Raw genomic sequence first — 18,882 nt, 5'->3', positions numbered from 1 at the left:
ATTTCTCCCCTTAGGTAAATACTCCTAAGAATTAAAAGCAGTAACTTAAGCAGATATATGTATACCAGTGTTCATGTAACAGTAGTCACAATACTCAAAAGGCAGAAAAAACCTAAGTGTCCATCAAAAGATAAGTATATAAGAAGAATGTGATATATACACACAATTGAATATTATTCATCCATAAAAGTGAATGAAATGCTAACATACATTATAATATGGTTCCCAGGGACAGAGGAGCCTGGTGGGCTCTATAGTCCATGGGGTCACAAAGAGTCAAACACAACTTAGTGACTGAGCTTGCACAATATGGTTAAACTTAGAAAACATTATACTAAGCAGAATAAGTCAGACATGAAAAAAATGTATTACATAACTGCATTTATATGAGTTACCTAGAATAGGCAAATTAATACACATACACAGGGCTTCCCAGGTGGCACTACTGGTAAGAAAAAAAAAACCCTTCTGCCAATGCAGGAGACACCAGAGATGTGGGTTCAGTCCCTGGGTTGGGAAGAACCCTTGAAGGAGGACATGGCAACCCACTCCAGTATTCTTGCCTGGAAAATCCTATGGACAGAGAAGCCTGGCAGGCTGCAGTCCAGGAGGCTACAAAGAGTCGGACATGAGTGAGCACACACGTGATATACACATCAAAAGTCAAGTGGTCATTGACAGAGGCTGTGGGAGGGGAATGAGAAGTTGTTTAATGGGTACAGAGTTTCTGTTTAGGATAATTAAAAAGTTTTAGAAATGAATAGCACAATGGTTACACAACATTCTAAATGTACTTAATGCCTCTAAAACATACTCTAAAAATGGCTAAAATGGTAAATTTTGTTATTTATATATTACCACATAAGAAAGTCAATTGACCATACTAAGTTCTCTCTCCTAGTCCATTTATCCTTTTGTCTCTTCTTATGCCATGTTGTTTTGATTACTGTAGCTTTAGTCTTAATATCAGGACCAACTACAATATTTATCCACATAATTTACCCACATATTTGCCACTTGTGTTTTTTCCTACCTTCACATGATTCAATATGCTCTCTTTATCATTTCCTTTTAGCTTGAGGGATTATTTTATTATTTTCAATCTGTATTCAGTATTTCTAGGTTTTGTAGGGCTACATTGCTAACAATGAATTTTCTTAGTTTTTTTAAAAAATATTGGCGAATATCTTTAGTTTATCTTATTTTTGATGAGTAGTTTTTTCTAGATAGAGAATTCTTGGTACCAACCTTTTTTTTTAAGGACTTTAAATATGCCATTTCACTACATTCTGGCATCCATTGTTTCTGTAAGCCTTTAGTTGTATTTTCCTTTGGCTGTGTATGAATCATTTTTCTCTTGCTGCTTTTAAGATTTTGTCTTTGTCCTTCTCAGGTTTGATTGTGCTGTGTTGAGGTCTGAATCACTTTGTGTGTATCCTGCTTGGATTCATTATGCTTTATGGAACTGGAGATAAGTGTTTTACATGTAATTTGAAAGTTTGAGCCAATATTTCTTCAAATCTTTTTTCTCCTTTCTGTGTCTTTTCTCTCTTTTGTGATTCATTCCTATTGCACATATGTTGGCCCATGGTATATTTGACATTTTCTCTCAGGTCTCTGAGGCTCTTTTCACTTTTGTTCATTTTTTTTCTTTGTTATTTGGATTGGATAAGTCATATTGGTGTATCTTTAAATTCTGTTTGTTGCTTTATATCAAGTTTACTGATTCTTGTGTTAATATTTATTTGTTCTGCTGGGTATTAGTTGCAGCATGTAGGATCTTCAACCTCTTTTGCAGCACATGGAATCATTAGTTGTGACATGCAAGCTCTCAGTTGTGACATGTGGGATTTAGTCCCCTGACCAAGAATCAAACCCAGGCCCCCTGCATTGGAAGCATGGAGTCTTACCCACTGGAGGACCATGGAAGTTTTTTTTTCTTCTTTTTCTTCTGATTTTTTTCTTCTTTTATTTCAAATCTGCCATTGAGCCCTCTTTAGAGAACTTTCCATTTCAGTTATAGTTCAGTTGTTCATCTGAGTTTTGGTGTTTTTATGCATTCTGTTTCTCTATTGAAATTCCCTTTTTATTGAAACATAATTATCATATCTTCCTTTAATTTTTAGAATGTATTTATAATAGTTGCTTTGGCCCTCACAGAGAGACATTATTATGTTCTTATTATAAATGAGGAAAGGTGCAGAGCATCTGACTGAAATTTGGCTGTAATCATACAGTTACCAAAGTCCCAAAGCTGGGATATAGTCCCCAGCTGATAGATGTAGTCACAATATTATATTTTCCTTCCTTAAAAGAGAGTATACATACAAATAACATTCTTTGCTATTTTGATTAATGAGTGTATGACCATTTTCTTAGAATCCTACTTTCAGCACATAAAAGTCATCTCTTGCCCAGGATTTCCAAATAATTATTCTTAGAGTGGTATCGAACTATCTAAACTTCACGTCTTTGAACATTCTCATTTAAATGTCAAACAAGCACTATTCATTTATACTGTGAAGTCAGACAAGATTGTTGTTAGAGATTGTCATAGAAAGTAATCAAATTTAAATATTTGAAAGAGCCTAGGTGTGTGTGTGTGTGTGTGTGTGGTTGTGTATATTGCCAAGGAAATTTTCATGCAATGCAAATCATTTTCTACATTCTTTGACATGGGACTGAAATATCTCTGTTTCGATCATCCCACAAAACCCTAAGACAGTGTTTTGCTATCTTATAAAGTAGTCTGAAGGTCAGTTTTGATTGTTCTAACTCTGAAATCTTTTGTGTTCCTGAGAGCATGCAGAGTTTTAGATGTAATCACTAATATTCTCTAAAAATATTATGTTGCCATGGATTACCAGTCTCTCTGAGAGTACTGTAGATGAGACAGTTCATGAGTTTTTGAAGTTCCACTAAGAAAATTGGATTTAGAGCCCGAAATTAAATTCACTGAAAGCTCAGATATGCTGTCAGTATTAAACCAACCAAAGTGACTGTGTTAAAATATGGCAGGTCTTTGAATTAAAAAATATAAGGTGCTATTTGGAAATAATTCTCTTTTTGTGTGTCATTTTGAGATTGTTAATACTCTTGTCTTATATCTAAATTGGCATATAGACATTTGGAATTTTAACATAACAATGTGGAAAGTGATAGTGAAAGTCACTCAGTTGTGTCCAACTCTACAGTCCATGGAATTCTCCAGGCCAGAATACTGGAGTGAGTAGATGTTCCTTTCTCCAGGGGATCTTCCCAACCCAGGAATCAAATAGGGGTCTCCTGCATTGCAGGCATATTCTTTACCAGCTGAGCTACCAGGGAAGCCCAACATAACAATGAACTGTACCACCCCCCCCCCCCCACCCCCCAAAAAAAGATAAAAGAGGAAGAATGAGAATATATCTAGGTTGAATATTTTTCCTCAAAAATATGACATCAATATTATTTACTGTAGGTCTGGAGACAATGTCTTTAGGAAACCTATGTATAAGATATGGAATTTTACACATTTCAAATTCAGTGGTCTTGAAATACTTTCTTAAAATGTTATTATTCATCTATAGCATGGCTTTAAAGTGGAGTGTATGAGTACCAATGAATTAGTAATAGCTCTTTGAGAGTCTGGTGTGTAGGATGACTTAACATTGCTACTCTATCCTTCTAACTGTACTCAGTCCCCCAAGATTTGGTATGGTCCGTGTCAGCAGGTCCCCTTGCTCCATGAGTTTCAGTTGGCTTCAGCTACAAGTAGGAACCTTCCAATCATCTGGAAGAGGACTGGGAGAAAGGGAAGTCAGAATATTTAATCCCTAGCCTCCTGACTCAATGTAGGAGTGGTCTTGAGCTGGCACTGCCCTTCAGCGAGTGGTCAAATGATGTTCTTCTCACATCCCTCTGTGTCCTGAGAGCTGTGCCCCTTTGAGCTAGGTATAAGAGTAGGAAAAGCTGACATAGCAGGCTTGAGTACTTATCTTCAGAAAGATTTGCTTACAAAGTTGGCAGTTGGTGGCCATCTGGGAACTTGGATTTTTCTGAGCATTTCCCACCACCCTCAGAATTGTTGAGTGGCTCACTGTCCCTTAAATTTTGCATAAATGACATGGTTTTTGCTTAACACCTGCTTTCCTTCTGGGAATCTGAAATTATGGTATGTGGGAGATAGAGTCTGCCTATCATGAATGGTTTCCAGTATGAACTCTGGGCGTTGAGTTTCTAATCAGCTTCCCTGGTTGGCAACATTTCATGTGTGTGTTCATGTCTTGCTGGGGGAATTAAATACATCCTGTGTGACAGGAAGCTTGTGCTTGGCTTCCCCCAGACTTCCCCTTGTGCCTTCACCCTATGTTGATTGTACTCTGAATGCTTTCTCTGTAATGAATCTTACCCAAGGGTGACTTATGATGAGTGAATGAGTTTCTAGTGAATCACTGAACCTGGGGTTGGTCTTGGCCCATGACGTAAAGAGTGAAAGAGCTTTGCTCTTACTTCCCAGAGTACTGCTCCATGCCTTTAAATTTCTTTACCCTCTGCCCACCCTTTTGAAAATAGTTTTAGATCTTTATTAAATCATGTGAGTGCACTCTTGTCTTCTGAAACATTGACTATAACCTAGTGACTATAGATATTTCATATAAAAATATTGACAATTATTTGATTCATGATTTTGTTTTTTCAATAGAAAAAGTAATGGTTTTAAAAATAAGTTAACAGTAACCTGTGCCTTTGTTATCTTCTTTAATGAGAAAATCTGATTAGATTATGCTTCCGGGTTATGTATCTTAAACCAGAAAGGGATAAATAAACTGGTGGTTGATTGCCCTTGAAATATAGCTAGATATTGTTTTTCTCCTTCACCTTTATATATTTTGGAGAAAAATGTAGACATACTCTTCAAAATAGAGAGACTAAGAAAAAATACACAGTGATAAGAAACAATATATTTATGTACTATAAAGATATCACTAAAATCATGAGATGAATGCTGTTACATTCCTAATGGAAGCAATCGTATAATCTCTAACAATCACAGCATTTTAAAATTGAAGTATAGTTGTTACAATGTTGTGTTAGTTTCAGGTGTACAACAAAATGATTCAGTTATATATATGTGTGGGTGTTTATTATTTTTCAGATTTTTCCCATTATAAATTATTACAAGATACTGAATATAGTTCCCTGATCTAAGCAATAGGTCCTTGTTATCTGTTTTGTATATAGTAGTATGTATCTTTTAATCCCAAACTCATAATTTATCCCTTAATGCCCCACTGCCCCCTGCTTTCCCCTTTGGTAACCATAAGCTGTTTTCTATGTTACAATCCCAGCATTTTTAACGGGTGTTAAAAGTAGTCATGGCACCTCTAACAGGTACTTTGTGTGTTCATGTAGTACATTTAAATTGTTTCTTGCTAAGTTTAGACTAACATCCTTAGCATCCGTAGCTATTTGTATCACTAACTTTTATTCTTTCACACTGTGCTCTGTGGAGCTAGATGAGGCATTGTGCTTAATGGAATGGAAAGCTTTCTCTTAAAAGTCTAAAAATTATATGACAAATTTCAAGCTTCAACATAATTTATGTCAACTTTTAAATTAATTAAGTAGAAAATAAATATGCATCTCTGGATGATTTCTCAAAAAAACTCAAAGAAAGAAGAGTAAGACAAATACTGTATGTTTCCGTTTATATGTGGAATCTTAAAAAATGAACAAATAAAGCAGATACAGACTAACAGACACAGAATAAATGAGTGGTTGCCAAAGGAGTAGGGTGGAGGTAAGGGTAAGGGACTGGGTGAAGTAGATGAAGGGGATTAAGTACAAACTTCTTATTACAAAATAAGTCACGGGGATGTAATGTACAACACAGGGGATATAGTTAATAATACTATAATAACTCTGTATGGTACATAATCTAAACAAGCATAAAATCACTATGTTATACATCTGAAATGAATACGTCAATGATACTTCAATAAAAGTAAGAGCTTAATGTAAACTTTTGTGGTTTGTCCCCAACCATATTTATGTCAGCTCTGTTGACCTACAAATGTGTTTTATGTTTATAGATAGAAAGCTTTGTTTTAGAGAACACATGATGTATGCCCTTTGTTTATTAATGTCATGGTAAACCACATGTCTTCTTGATAAAGTAATCTTGAATCAGTAAGATCTCTTTGCTGGGTATCTTACTTCAGTTTACTTGTGCCATTATTGATTGCCTTTGCTAATACATGCTCTCTTCATTGTAATTTAGCTCCATCCCAGCAACCTCCACCCAGAGGACAAGTTCAAAGTTCTTCTGCTATCAATCTTTCCTGGAGTCCACCTGATTCTCCAAATGCCCACCAGCTTACTTACAGTTTATTCAGGGATGATTTTGAAATCTACACACTTGAAGATCAATACCCATACAGTGAGTTTCAAGGTTTGGTGTTGGAAAGATAAAATATTGAGAACTGATACATTAGTTAAGTTCCTTGACATTGAGGAGAAATGCTGTTGTTTAGCTGTCGTTTCAAGCAGAGAGAGAATCACAGATCTCACTAGTAGTCAAAGAAAGCTAGTGAAAATGAGATGCTTATTATTTGATAAGTCATGAATGCTTATCAAAGCCTCAAAGATGAAAAAAAAAAAACCCTTTACAGCATTGATGAGGATATGGAGAAGCTAGAACTTACACAAACTGCTGGGCTATCTGTGTGAGTTCGCTGGTATGACTTTTCATGTGGGACAACTTATTAAAATATATAAGAATCCTTACTCTTTTGTAAACCATTTGACTCAGCAAACCTACTTTAGAAAATTTATTTCAAATGAAATCAAAAGTGGACAGAAAATCACAAAATACTTCCAAAGTATTTTGTATTTGCTATTTGTAGTAGCAAAATATTGGAAAAAGTCAAACACTCAGAAAACTTTCAGTAAATTATGGTACATGGCATGATAGAATCTGGTACATTATTAAGTAAATTGTACAATATGGTTACCTATAAAATGCTTTCTTAGTTTACTTATCAGTGAAAACAGAAAATGTCCATGACATACTGTTTAAGGTATTGGGTTAAGATCTTATAGAAAAAAACTGAATAAACCTTTTAGCCAACCCAATAGGTTAATTCAGTAGTAAAATCAAACATCAATTATACCCTTCAATCTAGAGGCAGAGGCATGTTTTCCAGTAACATATTGTGATCTGTTGATAACCAAAAGATATGAAAAATAACCTACCAATTATATACATTTAATTAAAAACATAAAGTACAACAAACTGATGTGTAGTTTTCTCTGTGTATAAGGATTGTAGAAAATTTATCAAATATTTCTGTTATAAGCATGTCAAATTTTAAATTCTCAGGTTGAAAAGTGAACTTCTCTAAAACGGAAAAGAGAGTGTTAACATAAAAGCAAATAGCTTAAATTTATGCATACATTGCCATTTTCACAGAGGTAGAACCCAGGAACTCTGAAATGAAATTGAGAGGGGAAGGATATGAACAAACCATGAAGATGATCTTTGCACCTGTAACTTGTATGAATTTTAAAGGATCTTGTGGAAATCAAACTATGAGACCCATTATCTTTAAAAAATTATATTCAGATATTTTAGATACTGTTTCCCTAAAAGCAGAATGAAGACTTAGAAATTTTTACATTCATCTAATTCTGTCTTCTCTGATGTTTGCTTCCATTATGTTTAGCTACAAGCTATTTTAGGAAACTAGTTTTAAGTAATACTGAGATATTTATTCAAATTCAGGTTTCTATTTCATTCTCTTTATATAAGACTGAACTTTCCAAATTCTTGTTTAATGTGCATAATTATGGAACACTGAAGTTCCATAATCTTCCTCAAAATGATTAGTAAGCTACCTTGTTTTGACATATAGATTGGCATTACAACTTTTGCATAGCATACCTTTTTATTTTATATATATTGCCGTAGGTTACACTTTGCACCCAGTTCGGTATGACTTACATTATTACACCCAGTTCTTTGTGTTATCTCTAAGTGTAGCTTCAGTACTTCAAGTCTTCTTTGAAGTTAATGGAAATTCTGAACTTCATGATGCAGATTGCAAACGGAAATGAACATCTGTCTACATCTGCCATGTTGGCAAAGCATCCTAAAAACCTGCTACTAGGATGTTATTTTCTTCCAAATATCAGCATGATCCAGGTGTCCTGAAACTTATGCTTTTGTGATAGGAGAAGAGAGGGTTATACGCATATTGAAAGTGATTTAGAAGATGACAGTACCACTGGTTGGATTAATTCTACAGCTGTGAATTAGGGTCACTCTGTTTTCCATATATCAATATTTTATAGAACACGGCATGTGAACACCACACTCTGGCTCTTTTACATGATTGCACTAGTATAGAATCTCAATAACAGTTGTTTTTTTTTTTTTACATAATGTGTGCTTATTGACTAATCAGACATTTATATAATCCCATTAAACAAGGTATTATTTCTTAAATCCTTATCTTTCATTAAAAAATGCTGCTTCTGGCATTTCTTGACAATGACTATAATTAATGATGTGAAAATTATCTGCCTGATGGCATTTGAACAGTAAGAACAATTGGCTAATGTTGTCAGAACATTGTATCATTCTAATAATACCCTCATGTTTATTACTCCATTTCCAGTGTGTGGATAGCACGTGTAATATGAAGAGGAAACAGTACTTATAGTCAGTCGGATGAACACAAATCTTTGGGTTAAATAAAGGCATTTGGAATTATAGGTGGAGAATCACTGAACTTTTCAAAGAAAATTAATAGTGTCGTCTTCCAAGCAAGTTTGACCATTTGGTTGAGACTATTATAGAATTCCTTGTTAGAATAAAACTTTTCCTATCTGGCCTGATGCACTGTGGGATTCTCCAGAGTGGTAGTTGCCACACTATGATCATAACACACTGATGTTTTCATCTTTAGAACTTGGAAATTATTTGTTGTTAATAATACCTGCTAGTAAAGATGGAATCATTTTAAAGTTTATAAATAAATTTTTTAAAGGAAGTTAAGGTATAGTCAGTGATTTCCCTAAGTAGCATTTCACTGGTTTTTACATCCTCATTAGTTTTCAAGAGTAGAAGAGAAAGATGTAGGGGTAGATTTAGTACATTGGGAATTGTACATAATCAGCACTTTTAGTATTATTTATCTCCCCTGCAGCACCAGTCAGGGTTGCCCACTGGTATTTTATGTGCCATAGTGGTGAAGGGAGGGCTTCCCAGGTGGTGCTAGTGGTAAAGAACCCACCTGCCAATGCAGGAGATGTAAGAGACATGGGTTCGTTCCCTGGGTCGGGAAGATCCCCTGGAGAAGGGCATGGCACCCACTCCAGTATTTTTGCCTGGAGAATCCCATGGACAGAGGAGCCTGGTAGGCTACAGTCCATGGGGCTGCAAAACGTCAGACATGACTGAAGCAACTTAGCATGCAGGGGTGGAGAGAACAGCTCTCATAGGACATAGCATGCTTTTGATGGTGCTGAAGTTTTAGGTGGCGATTATTAAATCATTTTTTCCTACTTGAGTTTCAAACTAAAGGTGAACTAGACATAAGAATTCCATCTATAAGATGGAAATAGAAGATAAAAGTCATCTTCATTACTAAGAGAAGCCAGATTGGAGAGTATAACTTCTGTCCTACAGGAAGACAGATTAGAAAAGAAAAAAACAAAAATCAATGAGTTGATTGAATATGCTTTGTTTTTTTTTCTCTCCCCAATTCACAATCAATTAAATCTTTCTTCTTTCAGAAACCATGAGTGGGGCGAATAGTCCTTAATTGTTACTCTAGGGAAATGTTTCCACAGGGAAACTAGAGGAAGATTATTTCTGCGTGTGACCATTGCTTACTTCACTAAGGACATTAACATAGTTTGGATGGAGAGTTTTAGACAACACTGTATCTTAGTGAACTCTAGGATTTCATTTCTACCTTTAATGTCTTTATCATTTATTATTCCACACTATATCAAGGGATCAGTGTAATAAGTGGAAAGAGAGTTCAGTTACCCATGAGAGAAATCAACCAACCAACCAACCAAACAAACAAACCCAGAAAATATAAGCAGGGGATAAGGTTGAAAACAGAATAGAAGATGAAAATCAAGGGTTTTTATTATAAGGCTTTTTAATATTACTTCCTAGAAAAAAATAGTTCATATATATATGAAGACTTGTTCATTCAATTAAATCTTTGCTTACTGCATACCAGCAGTAGTATCAACCACTAGAAATACAAGGCTGGAAAGAATAGCTCACATTATTTAAAAGAGACATAGATAAATAAACCAAAATTACAATGTAGTGTATTAAATATTGAACTAGATTTGACTCAAAAGAGTATTAAATCTTTTTAGAATATTTCTAAGTATCTCATAAGTGGAGAATATATAAGTGTATATATAAGCATACTTTAAGTATCTTATAGACTATATAAGTATCTTATAAGTTGAGGAGGAGTAAAAAGCAGCCATGCTTGTAAGGGCAAAGACAGTGATTGAACACCACTGTAAAGTTCTGAAAAGCAGGTGGCATGAGCTGAATTATGCCGATACTGCAGTAGAAGAAGAATTAGTCTCATGGAAGAAATTGTATATGACAAGGCATGAAGGTGGGTGAAAAAATAGGGTTAATTCAGGAAATTTGCAGAGTTCCGTGTAGGTCTAGTATGTGGTGCCACTCACGGGGGTGGGATCAGTCAAGATCGTGACCCAGTGCATCTCTAAAGAGAAATTGCTGATGATTTTGTACAGTAGTTTGTCTAAACACCTGATTTTGATTTGAGTGTAAGTTTTTATTATAAATGTAGTATATCCAGTTAAGAAAATATAAAAGAGCAAAAATTACAGCCTCTCAATTCCAGCATTTTAATGTAAAAACTAATTTCATTTTGGAAAATTTCTGGGAGGGAAAATATGTACTCCAGTTTATTTTTCATAACAAGCCTATGCACTATTACATTTCTTATTTTTTTCTCATGTTGCTGTTTGGTCTTCATCACGTTTGCTTAAAATAACTATATAACATCCTGTTAATGTAATAGTAGAATAATATAACTCCTGAAAAAATTCTACTTTAAACATTTCCTATTATAAATAGCAAATGCATCATTTTATAGGCTTCCCAAGGAAATGTTTCCTAGGAATCTGGCTAACAGTCGTGTCTCATAAAACATTTCTTACTGTATACTTGAGCAAGTTATTAAGTTGTTCCCTCTCAGTTTCAAAGCTGTTCTTCATTGCCTGCTTTGTGGTAGTGGAACTGAAACCTATAAACATTTCTCCTTTCCTCGCTGGGATGATGTTGAATTGTATCAGTAGAGGCTGTAGGAAGGCACCCCGAGAAAACTGGAGGTTTCTTTTCATGGTTGTGGTGTGCATTACTCTCAGAAGGTGATGTTCAGCCATACACAGCAGCACCCCTGGGTGGCTTCCCCTGAGGACCCCAAAGGGCAACTTCCCTACATGATGGCCTCAGAAGAATGAGTTCTACAAGGTAAACTCAGGAAGATAGCACATGGCAGTTTCAGTAAATTCTGCTGATGCTCACGTGGCACCTTCCCCTACCACTGTAAGATGGTGCCTTTCCAGTGAATTCTCTGGTACAGCCCCTTATCACGAGCAGCTTTCCTTGGGACTCTGCCAGTAAGTTTTTTTCCAGTAAGTTCTGTGGTGGAGCAGCTCAGTTGCTGGACTTGGATTACTGTAATATTGAATGGTTTGCCTTGGAAATGAACAGAGGTCATTCTGTCATTTTTGAGATTGCATCCAAGTACTGCATTTTGGACTCTTTTGTTGACTATGATGGCTACTTCATTTCTTTGAAGGATTCTTGCCCACAGTAGTAGATATAATGGTCATCTGAGTTAAATTCACCCATTCCCGTCCATTGTCGTTTGCTGATTCCTAAAACGTGATGTTCACTCTTACCATCTCCTGTTTGACCATTTCAATTTGCCTTGATTCATAGACCTAACATTCCAGGTTCCTATGCAATATTGCTCTTTACAACATCGGACCTTGCTTCCATCACCAGTCACATCCACAACTGGGTATTGTTTTGCTTTGGCTCTGTCTCTTCATTCTTTCTGGAGTTATTTCTCCACTGATCTCTAGTAGCACACTGGGCACCTGCCGACCTGGGGAGTTCCTCTTTCAGTGTCCTATCTTCTTCCCTTTTCAGACTGTTCACGGGGTTCTCAAGGCAAGAATACTGAAGTGGTTTGCCATTCGCTTCTCCAGTGGTCCATGGTTTGCCAGACCTCTCCACCATGACCCGTCCATCTTAGGTGGCCCTACACAGCATAGCTCATCATTTCATTGAGTTAGATAAGGCTGTGGTCCATGTGACCAGATTGGTTAGTGTCTGTGATTGTGGTTTTCAGTCTGTCTGCCCTCTGATGAAAAAGGATTAGAGGCTTATGGAAGCTTCCTGATGGCAAGACTGACTGAAGGGAAACTGGGTCTTGATCTTATGGGTGGGGCCATGCCCAGTAAATCTTTAATCCAGTTTTCTACCACAGGCAGAGTGGCTTCTAAACCACAGAAATTTATTTCCCAGTGTTCTGGAGGCTGGAAGTTCAAGGTCAGGGTGTCAGCGTGGTTGGGTTCTAATGAGGGTTCTCTTTGGGTTTGTAGTCTGCCAGCTCCTCCCTGTGTCTTGATGTGGTGAAGGGAACAAGGAATTTTTCCAGAGTTTTCTTTCATAACTAATTCTATTTGTGGACTCCACCCTCATGACCTCATCATTTTTCAAAGGCCCTCCTTCTTAAAGCATGCCCTTGGGTATTCTGTTCCTGCTATCTGAACTTGGGGAATATACAATATTCAGTCTGTAGAAGTCATTCTTATTCAGTCTTTAATTATTCCCTTTCCCCAATCATCATGACAGTGCTGGGGGGGAAGGACAGCTTTCCTCTGGTCCTTTGCATTTGCAGAGATGTCAGAGGATGCTGGCTCACATAAGTGGTGATGCTCATGTAACTCTAGTGACATCTGATGCATGAAGTTAGGGAGCACGGCTTCATCCTTCTTTGGCTTGGGTCCTCGTTAAGTACCTTGCTATCTCATCCTGTGGTCTCCAGCTATCGCTGAGAGCTCACTGGGATTGGTTTCCCACATTCTCCATCCAATCTTTGATCCACCCGAATCTGGAGGGTCAACTTGTCCCAGTCATAGATGGTCAAACCACACACTTGCTGGATCTCAACCCAACATCCTCAGCACTCAGGAAACAGAGCAAAATGACACTTTACGCAGTGAACTCTTTCTTTAAGCACTTAAACAGTGCCACATCCTCCCTCTAATATAGGTGACCTCGGCATGATGAACATTTTCCTCTTCCCCCGCACACGAGCAGGAGGGATTAGACATTTGTATGCCTCAGAATCCTGCTGTACACTGTCTGTCCCTTAGGGAATGGAAAGTTCCGGTGCCTGATCATGTCCACGCCCCATATTTCTTTTTCTTTTATTAGCACCTCCTTTTTCTACCTCCTTCTCTCTTAAATCTCTCTTAAAATCATGTGAATGCTCCATTGCTGATGAAATAAAAAGTGTCTCTACAAAATAGCAGATTAAAGCAACAATAGTCATCTATAATTTCAGTTTCCATGGGTTATAAATTCAGGAAGCATCCCAGTCAAGATGTTGGGTAGTGACAGACATGGCTTGTGGCAGTAGTTTGCTAGCTCTCAATCTAGTGTATCAATGTCTAACGAACAGTCCGATTAAGTATAAGAAACTTGCATGCATGCGTGCTGAGTCATGTCCAACTTTTTGTGACCCCATCGACTATAGCCCACTGGCTCCTCTCTTCATGGGATTTCCCAGGCAAGCATACCAGAGTGGGTTGCCATTTCCTACTCCAATAAGAAATATAGTTATTTCTGTTTCAGAGAACTGCAAGGATGCTATAAAAAGGATACTGTGTCATGTAAAGAACAAAACAAGAGTTTAAGCTTCTAAGAATGCATCATTACAAAAGGCACTTTTCTTACATTATACTACACAATAAAAATAACCAGTGTTTGCTTTATCTCAACTTTTAAAAATATGAACCATATTCTTATTCAAAAGAGTAGATTGTTGTGGTTATGTATTGGTAGTTATGTTACATAATAGAAAAACAATTAGAAATGATTCCCTACCTGTTTGTGGAATATAAATCTTCTTTTTCTTCTTTTCTTCTTTTAATTTCAGATATTCAGTACTTCTTAGACACTGCCCTGGTGCCATATACCTCATATTCCTATTACATCTTGACCAGCAGCGTGCATGGTTCAACACGAAGCGCAGCTGTCACCTACAGGACAAAACCAGGGGCCCCAGTGGGAAGTTTGAATTTAAGTTATATCAGTCCTGTTAGCTCAGACTCTGTGACACTTACCTGGGCTTCAGCTTCAAACCGTTCTGGTCCTATTGAGAAGTATATTTTGTCCTGTGCCCCTCTACATGGTGTCCAGGCCTGTTCTCCCTATGAAGGCCCTGAGACCACCACTACCATCTGGAATCTGCTTCCATTCACCAAGTACCGTTTTGCTGTGCAGGCATGTACTAGTGGGGGCTGTTTACACAGCACCCCTTTGACAGTGATCACAGCCCAGGCAGCTCCCAGAAGGCTGGGTCCACCCAAGGTGCGGAAGATCAGTTCCACAGAGCTTCACGTCGAATGGGCTCCACCGATGGAACCAAATGGTAGGAATTCAAGGCCTAGATTTCCCATTTTGGGGTAGAAGGAGGTGAATCTGGGTATTTGGAATTTTCAGTAAGATTCTGGCAACTGTTTTTGTGTTTATAACTGTGGGATGTTGTAATTGGGAAACAGTTTATGAAGATATAAGATACTATTTGTCCTGGTTAGTAAAATAAGTGTATTTCTTTAATCTAATAACAAATTCCACTCATTTAAATTGCCCCTAAAAGCTAATATTATCTTTGCTCTTAATGACATCTGCCATAACACAAATGATGTTTCTAATTTGAAACTCACTTAGGAAATGCATTATATTTGACTGTGTCACAAGTTAGGGCACCCATAAGTAGTAAATTTTCTTTTAAGCAAGAAAAAGATATGAAATAATACAAAAAATATGTATATAGGCTAGCCAACTCCATTAAGTTAATTTTTGTGCTCATATAATTGAACCTTTGGTTATACAGGCCAGCATACATTCATAGATTTTTAATAATTTAATATCATGTACATATTATGGCAAAAGCTTTTTCCTTAGAATTTTTAAGATACTTGATTAAAGTAGATATAAATAAACTGTAATATTTTAATATTTGTGTAAATAAGGCTTATATTAGGCAGATAATAAAATTTAAACCCCCAAATTTGAAAATATACACATTGATCAAATTTCCAAAATCAAATAGCCATTCTTAGTAGAAATTATAATCAATCATCCTGAAAAATACTGAATTTACCTATCATAAGTTATAATTATTTTGTATTTGTGCATTTTCCATTTCTTTTTCATTTTACATGAAAATGCTTTTTAGTAATATTTCACAGTTTCATGTAGCTATGAGTTTTTGTTTCTTTAGAAGTGCCTATCATCTATATTACCAAGGAAATGGACAGGTAATTGAGTCAAAACAATGAAAACAAAGACTCTTCAAATAATCTAACCTCACACCATCAATAAAATAGGCCATTTGTCTAATACATCATCTTTGTTCACTGTTTCACTTTTCTAGGCATTATTATAAGATATGAACTGTATATGAAAAGACTGAAGTCTAATGGAGAAACAAGGTCAGCAGAAAGTCAAGTTTTTCAGAGCAGTGGCTGGCTCAGTCCTCACCCACTTGCAGAATCAGCCAATGAAAATGCTCTAGAACCTCCAGAAACAACCACAGTCATCACTGGCTTGGAGCCATACACCAAGTACAAGTTTAGAGTCTTAGCTGTGAACATGGCTGGGAGTGTGTTTTCTGCCTGGACCACAGGAAGAACGGGAGAATCAGGTGAACATCAGTGCTTTGAACTCTACTTTGAAAACACCTGAATGAAAATATTTCCTTAAATTAAGTCATCTGTACTAACTACATTGGAAAAGCAAGAGTTAATAAACTTGCATAAGCCAAGGAAATATTGAATACATGGATTGGTTGCATATATAATTCAAAGTCATAAAGTTCCTGCAGTAAGTTTTAGGGAAAATGTAATGTTTTAGCTATTACCTCAAGGGAGAAAACTGACCAAACTATAGTCATAGTCTTTTGGGAACATTTATCAAAAATAGCAATTGGTTTCCAGTACTGAAGTGGGTTGGCCATATGTCCCATCTTGCTCCAAATTCAGTACAATTTATGTTCGATGAAAAAGATAACTGTTGCCAGTTTCATAAATCTGTTTTTTTCTTTCTTTTTCTTAAACAAATAGTTTAGGTACTAAATTGGACCTGAAAATATAATCCAAGACATCAAAATTTGTAATTCACAAGTGTGTTTATAAGCAGTATGGTAAGGAAGGATGGTGAAAAGTTTTAATTTTTCTAAGCTATCATTACTAAAGCAAGTGAGATATTTTTAACCCTCCACCTCATTCTTTATATTATAAACACTTCAAATTGCATGAGCCCTTAACAACAACAAAAAATACACTTTTGCTATGCTTTGAAGCTATAGATATCCAAAGAGACCCAAGTGCTGATTTAAATGGGATATGTTAGGATTGTGAAGGGTAAGGGGAACTTCAGGTTTGATGTCCAAGGGAATCATTTCATAAATATAATGTGCATTGTGCTTGAGCATCTCTTAAGTGATTTCCAGCCATCTTGGCCAAATAATAGTGCCATGATAGCACAAGTGATGAGCCATGGCATTCTGGAAGGGGAAAATCAAGGTCAGAAACGAAAAGTAATGGATGAAATAGCAATACTGGACCCTCATAATCGTATGGGTCACTGGCTAATGAAAGTGCAATGAGGTCCTTTGATAATACACCTTTGGTTAGCACATTTAAAATCCATATTAAGATCTCAAGGATGGTAGGTAGAGAATGTATGTATGTACATCCCTGAACATTTCTATCAAGATTTACTGAAAACTTTTCAAATTTCTTCAGGGTTATTTAGAACATTTTCAATGTTCCTCTTTCGAAAGAGTAATATTCTCCAAGAAGTTCAGTGAAATACTTGTATATATAAGAAATCCAATATGTCACTATGCATTGTTCTAAACCTTGTGGACTGAGACGTATTCTGTTTTGTGCTTTTTGCTTTTCAAGACTTCATACAACTTATGATTTCCTCCCCTATTACCTACTAGTTTTCTTTATGAACACAGGGCAATTCCTATTTTTGTTTTGTAAATGGAAAATATCTTTGTTAGCACTGTGAGGTAGAGAACATGCTTGAAGATATATTTTTTAAGAGAGTATTTTTTTTATATACATACCAGGATATTCTTTGATTTTTAAAATAAGAGTATTATGTAAGGAATGTGATGTTTCTGAAATTATTAATAGGATAAACTTGTGATTTCAGCTTGAAAACCTGTTAATGTGACATTCATTGTTTTGGCTGTTGTTATTGTTGTTAACAGCGCCTGTATTTGTGATGCCCCCTTCAGTCTCCCCACTCTCTCCTCACTCACTCAATGTGTCCTGGGAGATGCCTCCGGACAGTGTTACAAGAGGAAAAGTTGTGGGGTATAACATCAATATGATTTCTGAACAATCTCCTCAATGGTCTCATCCAGTGGTGGTTCCACAGGTATTGTTATTTCCAATTCATGTCCTTCTAGAATTGAATTATGTCTTTGTTTTTATAGTTTCTGCATTTGCAGAATTCTGGCAGAATTTTCATCTATACAATCCTTAAATGGGGAATTTTTTCTTAATATAATATTATGTATACAAGGGTCTAAATATATCACTTATTTTTTTCTAGTGTAAATGGAAATAGTATGGGTATAAATTTGTTTCATGAAATCTGCTTTTTCTACTTAGCATGTATCCTCAATTATCTTTCAAGAGGTTGATGTTCAGTAGCTGTATACTATTGTATTGTTTAGGTACACAATAATGATTCAACCAATGCACAACCAATTGATATGTATATTGTATGAATTCTTTTGGAAATGTAAATAACATTGATAAGAACATTTTGTATGTACATTTGTATATTTCAAGTTCCTAAGAAAAATTTCCGAGGGATGCAGTTTATTTTACAGCTTATAGCAAAGGCTATGAACATTTCAAGGTTTAGGATATGTAGTGACATATTGCTTACTAGTGGGTCATCTCAGGTCAGCAGTAATGAGAATAATGATCATAGGTAACAGTTACTGAGGCTTTACTTTGTACCCATACTAGATCATGATATGTATAACAATCCTGGAAGATGAGAAGCTCTTGTTACTCTCCATGATACGTGTGTGGCCAGTGTTCTTTCTATCAGCACAAGGGTCAGTTCAGACTCTCAGTCATATGCGACTCTTTGCAACCCCATGGACTGCAGCACGCCAGGACTCCGTGTCCATCACCAGTTCCCGGAGTTTACGCAAACTCATGTCCATTGAGTCAGTGATGCCATCCAACCATCTTATCCTCTGTTGTCCCCTTCTCCTCCTGCCTTCAATCTTTCCCAGCATCAGGGTCTTTTCAAATTAGTCAGTTCTTTGCATTAGGTGGCCAAAGTATTGGAGTTTCAGCTTCAGCAGCCAGCCTTCCAATGAACACCCAGAACTGATCTCCTTTAGGATGGACTGGTTGGATCTCCTTGCAGTCCAAGGGACTTTCAAGAATCTTCTCCAACACCACAATTCAAAAGCATCAATTCTTCAGCGCTCAGCTTTCTTTATAGTCCAACTCTCACATCCATACATGACTACTGGATAAACC

General features: G+C 36.4%; 1 protein-coding gene across 1 annotated transcript in view; it reads left to right on the top strand.

Moving 5' to 3' along the window:
- USH2A (usherin) overlaps nt 1-18,882 on the top strand; it is a 930,744-nt gene that overhangs the window by 237,275 nt on the left and 674,587 nt on the right. The window contains exons 15-18 of the mRNA XM_052653949.1: nt 6,263-6,421; nt 14,229-14,723; nt 15,732-16,001; nt 17,583-17,752. Of these exons, the coding sequence (XP_052509909.1) occupies nt 6,263-6,421; nt 14,229-14,723; nt 15,732-16,001; nt 17,583-17,752 (1,094 nt within the window). The remainder of the gene's footprint in view (nt 1-6,262; nt 6,422-14,228; nt 14,724-15,731; nt 16,002-17,582; nt 17,753-18,882) is intronic.

Source organism: Budorcas taxicolor, chromosome 16 (genome assembly GCF_023091745.1).
Source record: "Budorcas taxicolor isolate Tak-1 chromosome 16, Takin1.1, whole genome shotgun sequence".
In the NCBI taxonomy this organism is placed as follows: domain Eukaryota; kingdom Metazoa; phylum Chordata; class Mammalia; order Artiodactyla; family Bovidae; genus Budorcas; species Budorcas taxicolor.
Note: the sequence above shows the minus strand (reverse complement) of the source record. Positions and strands in the feature narration are given on the sequence as shown.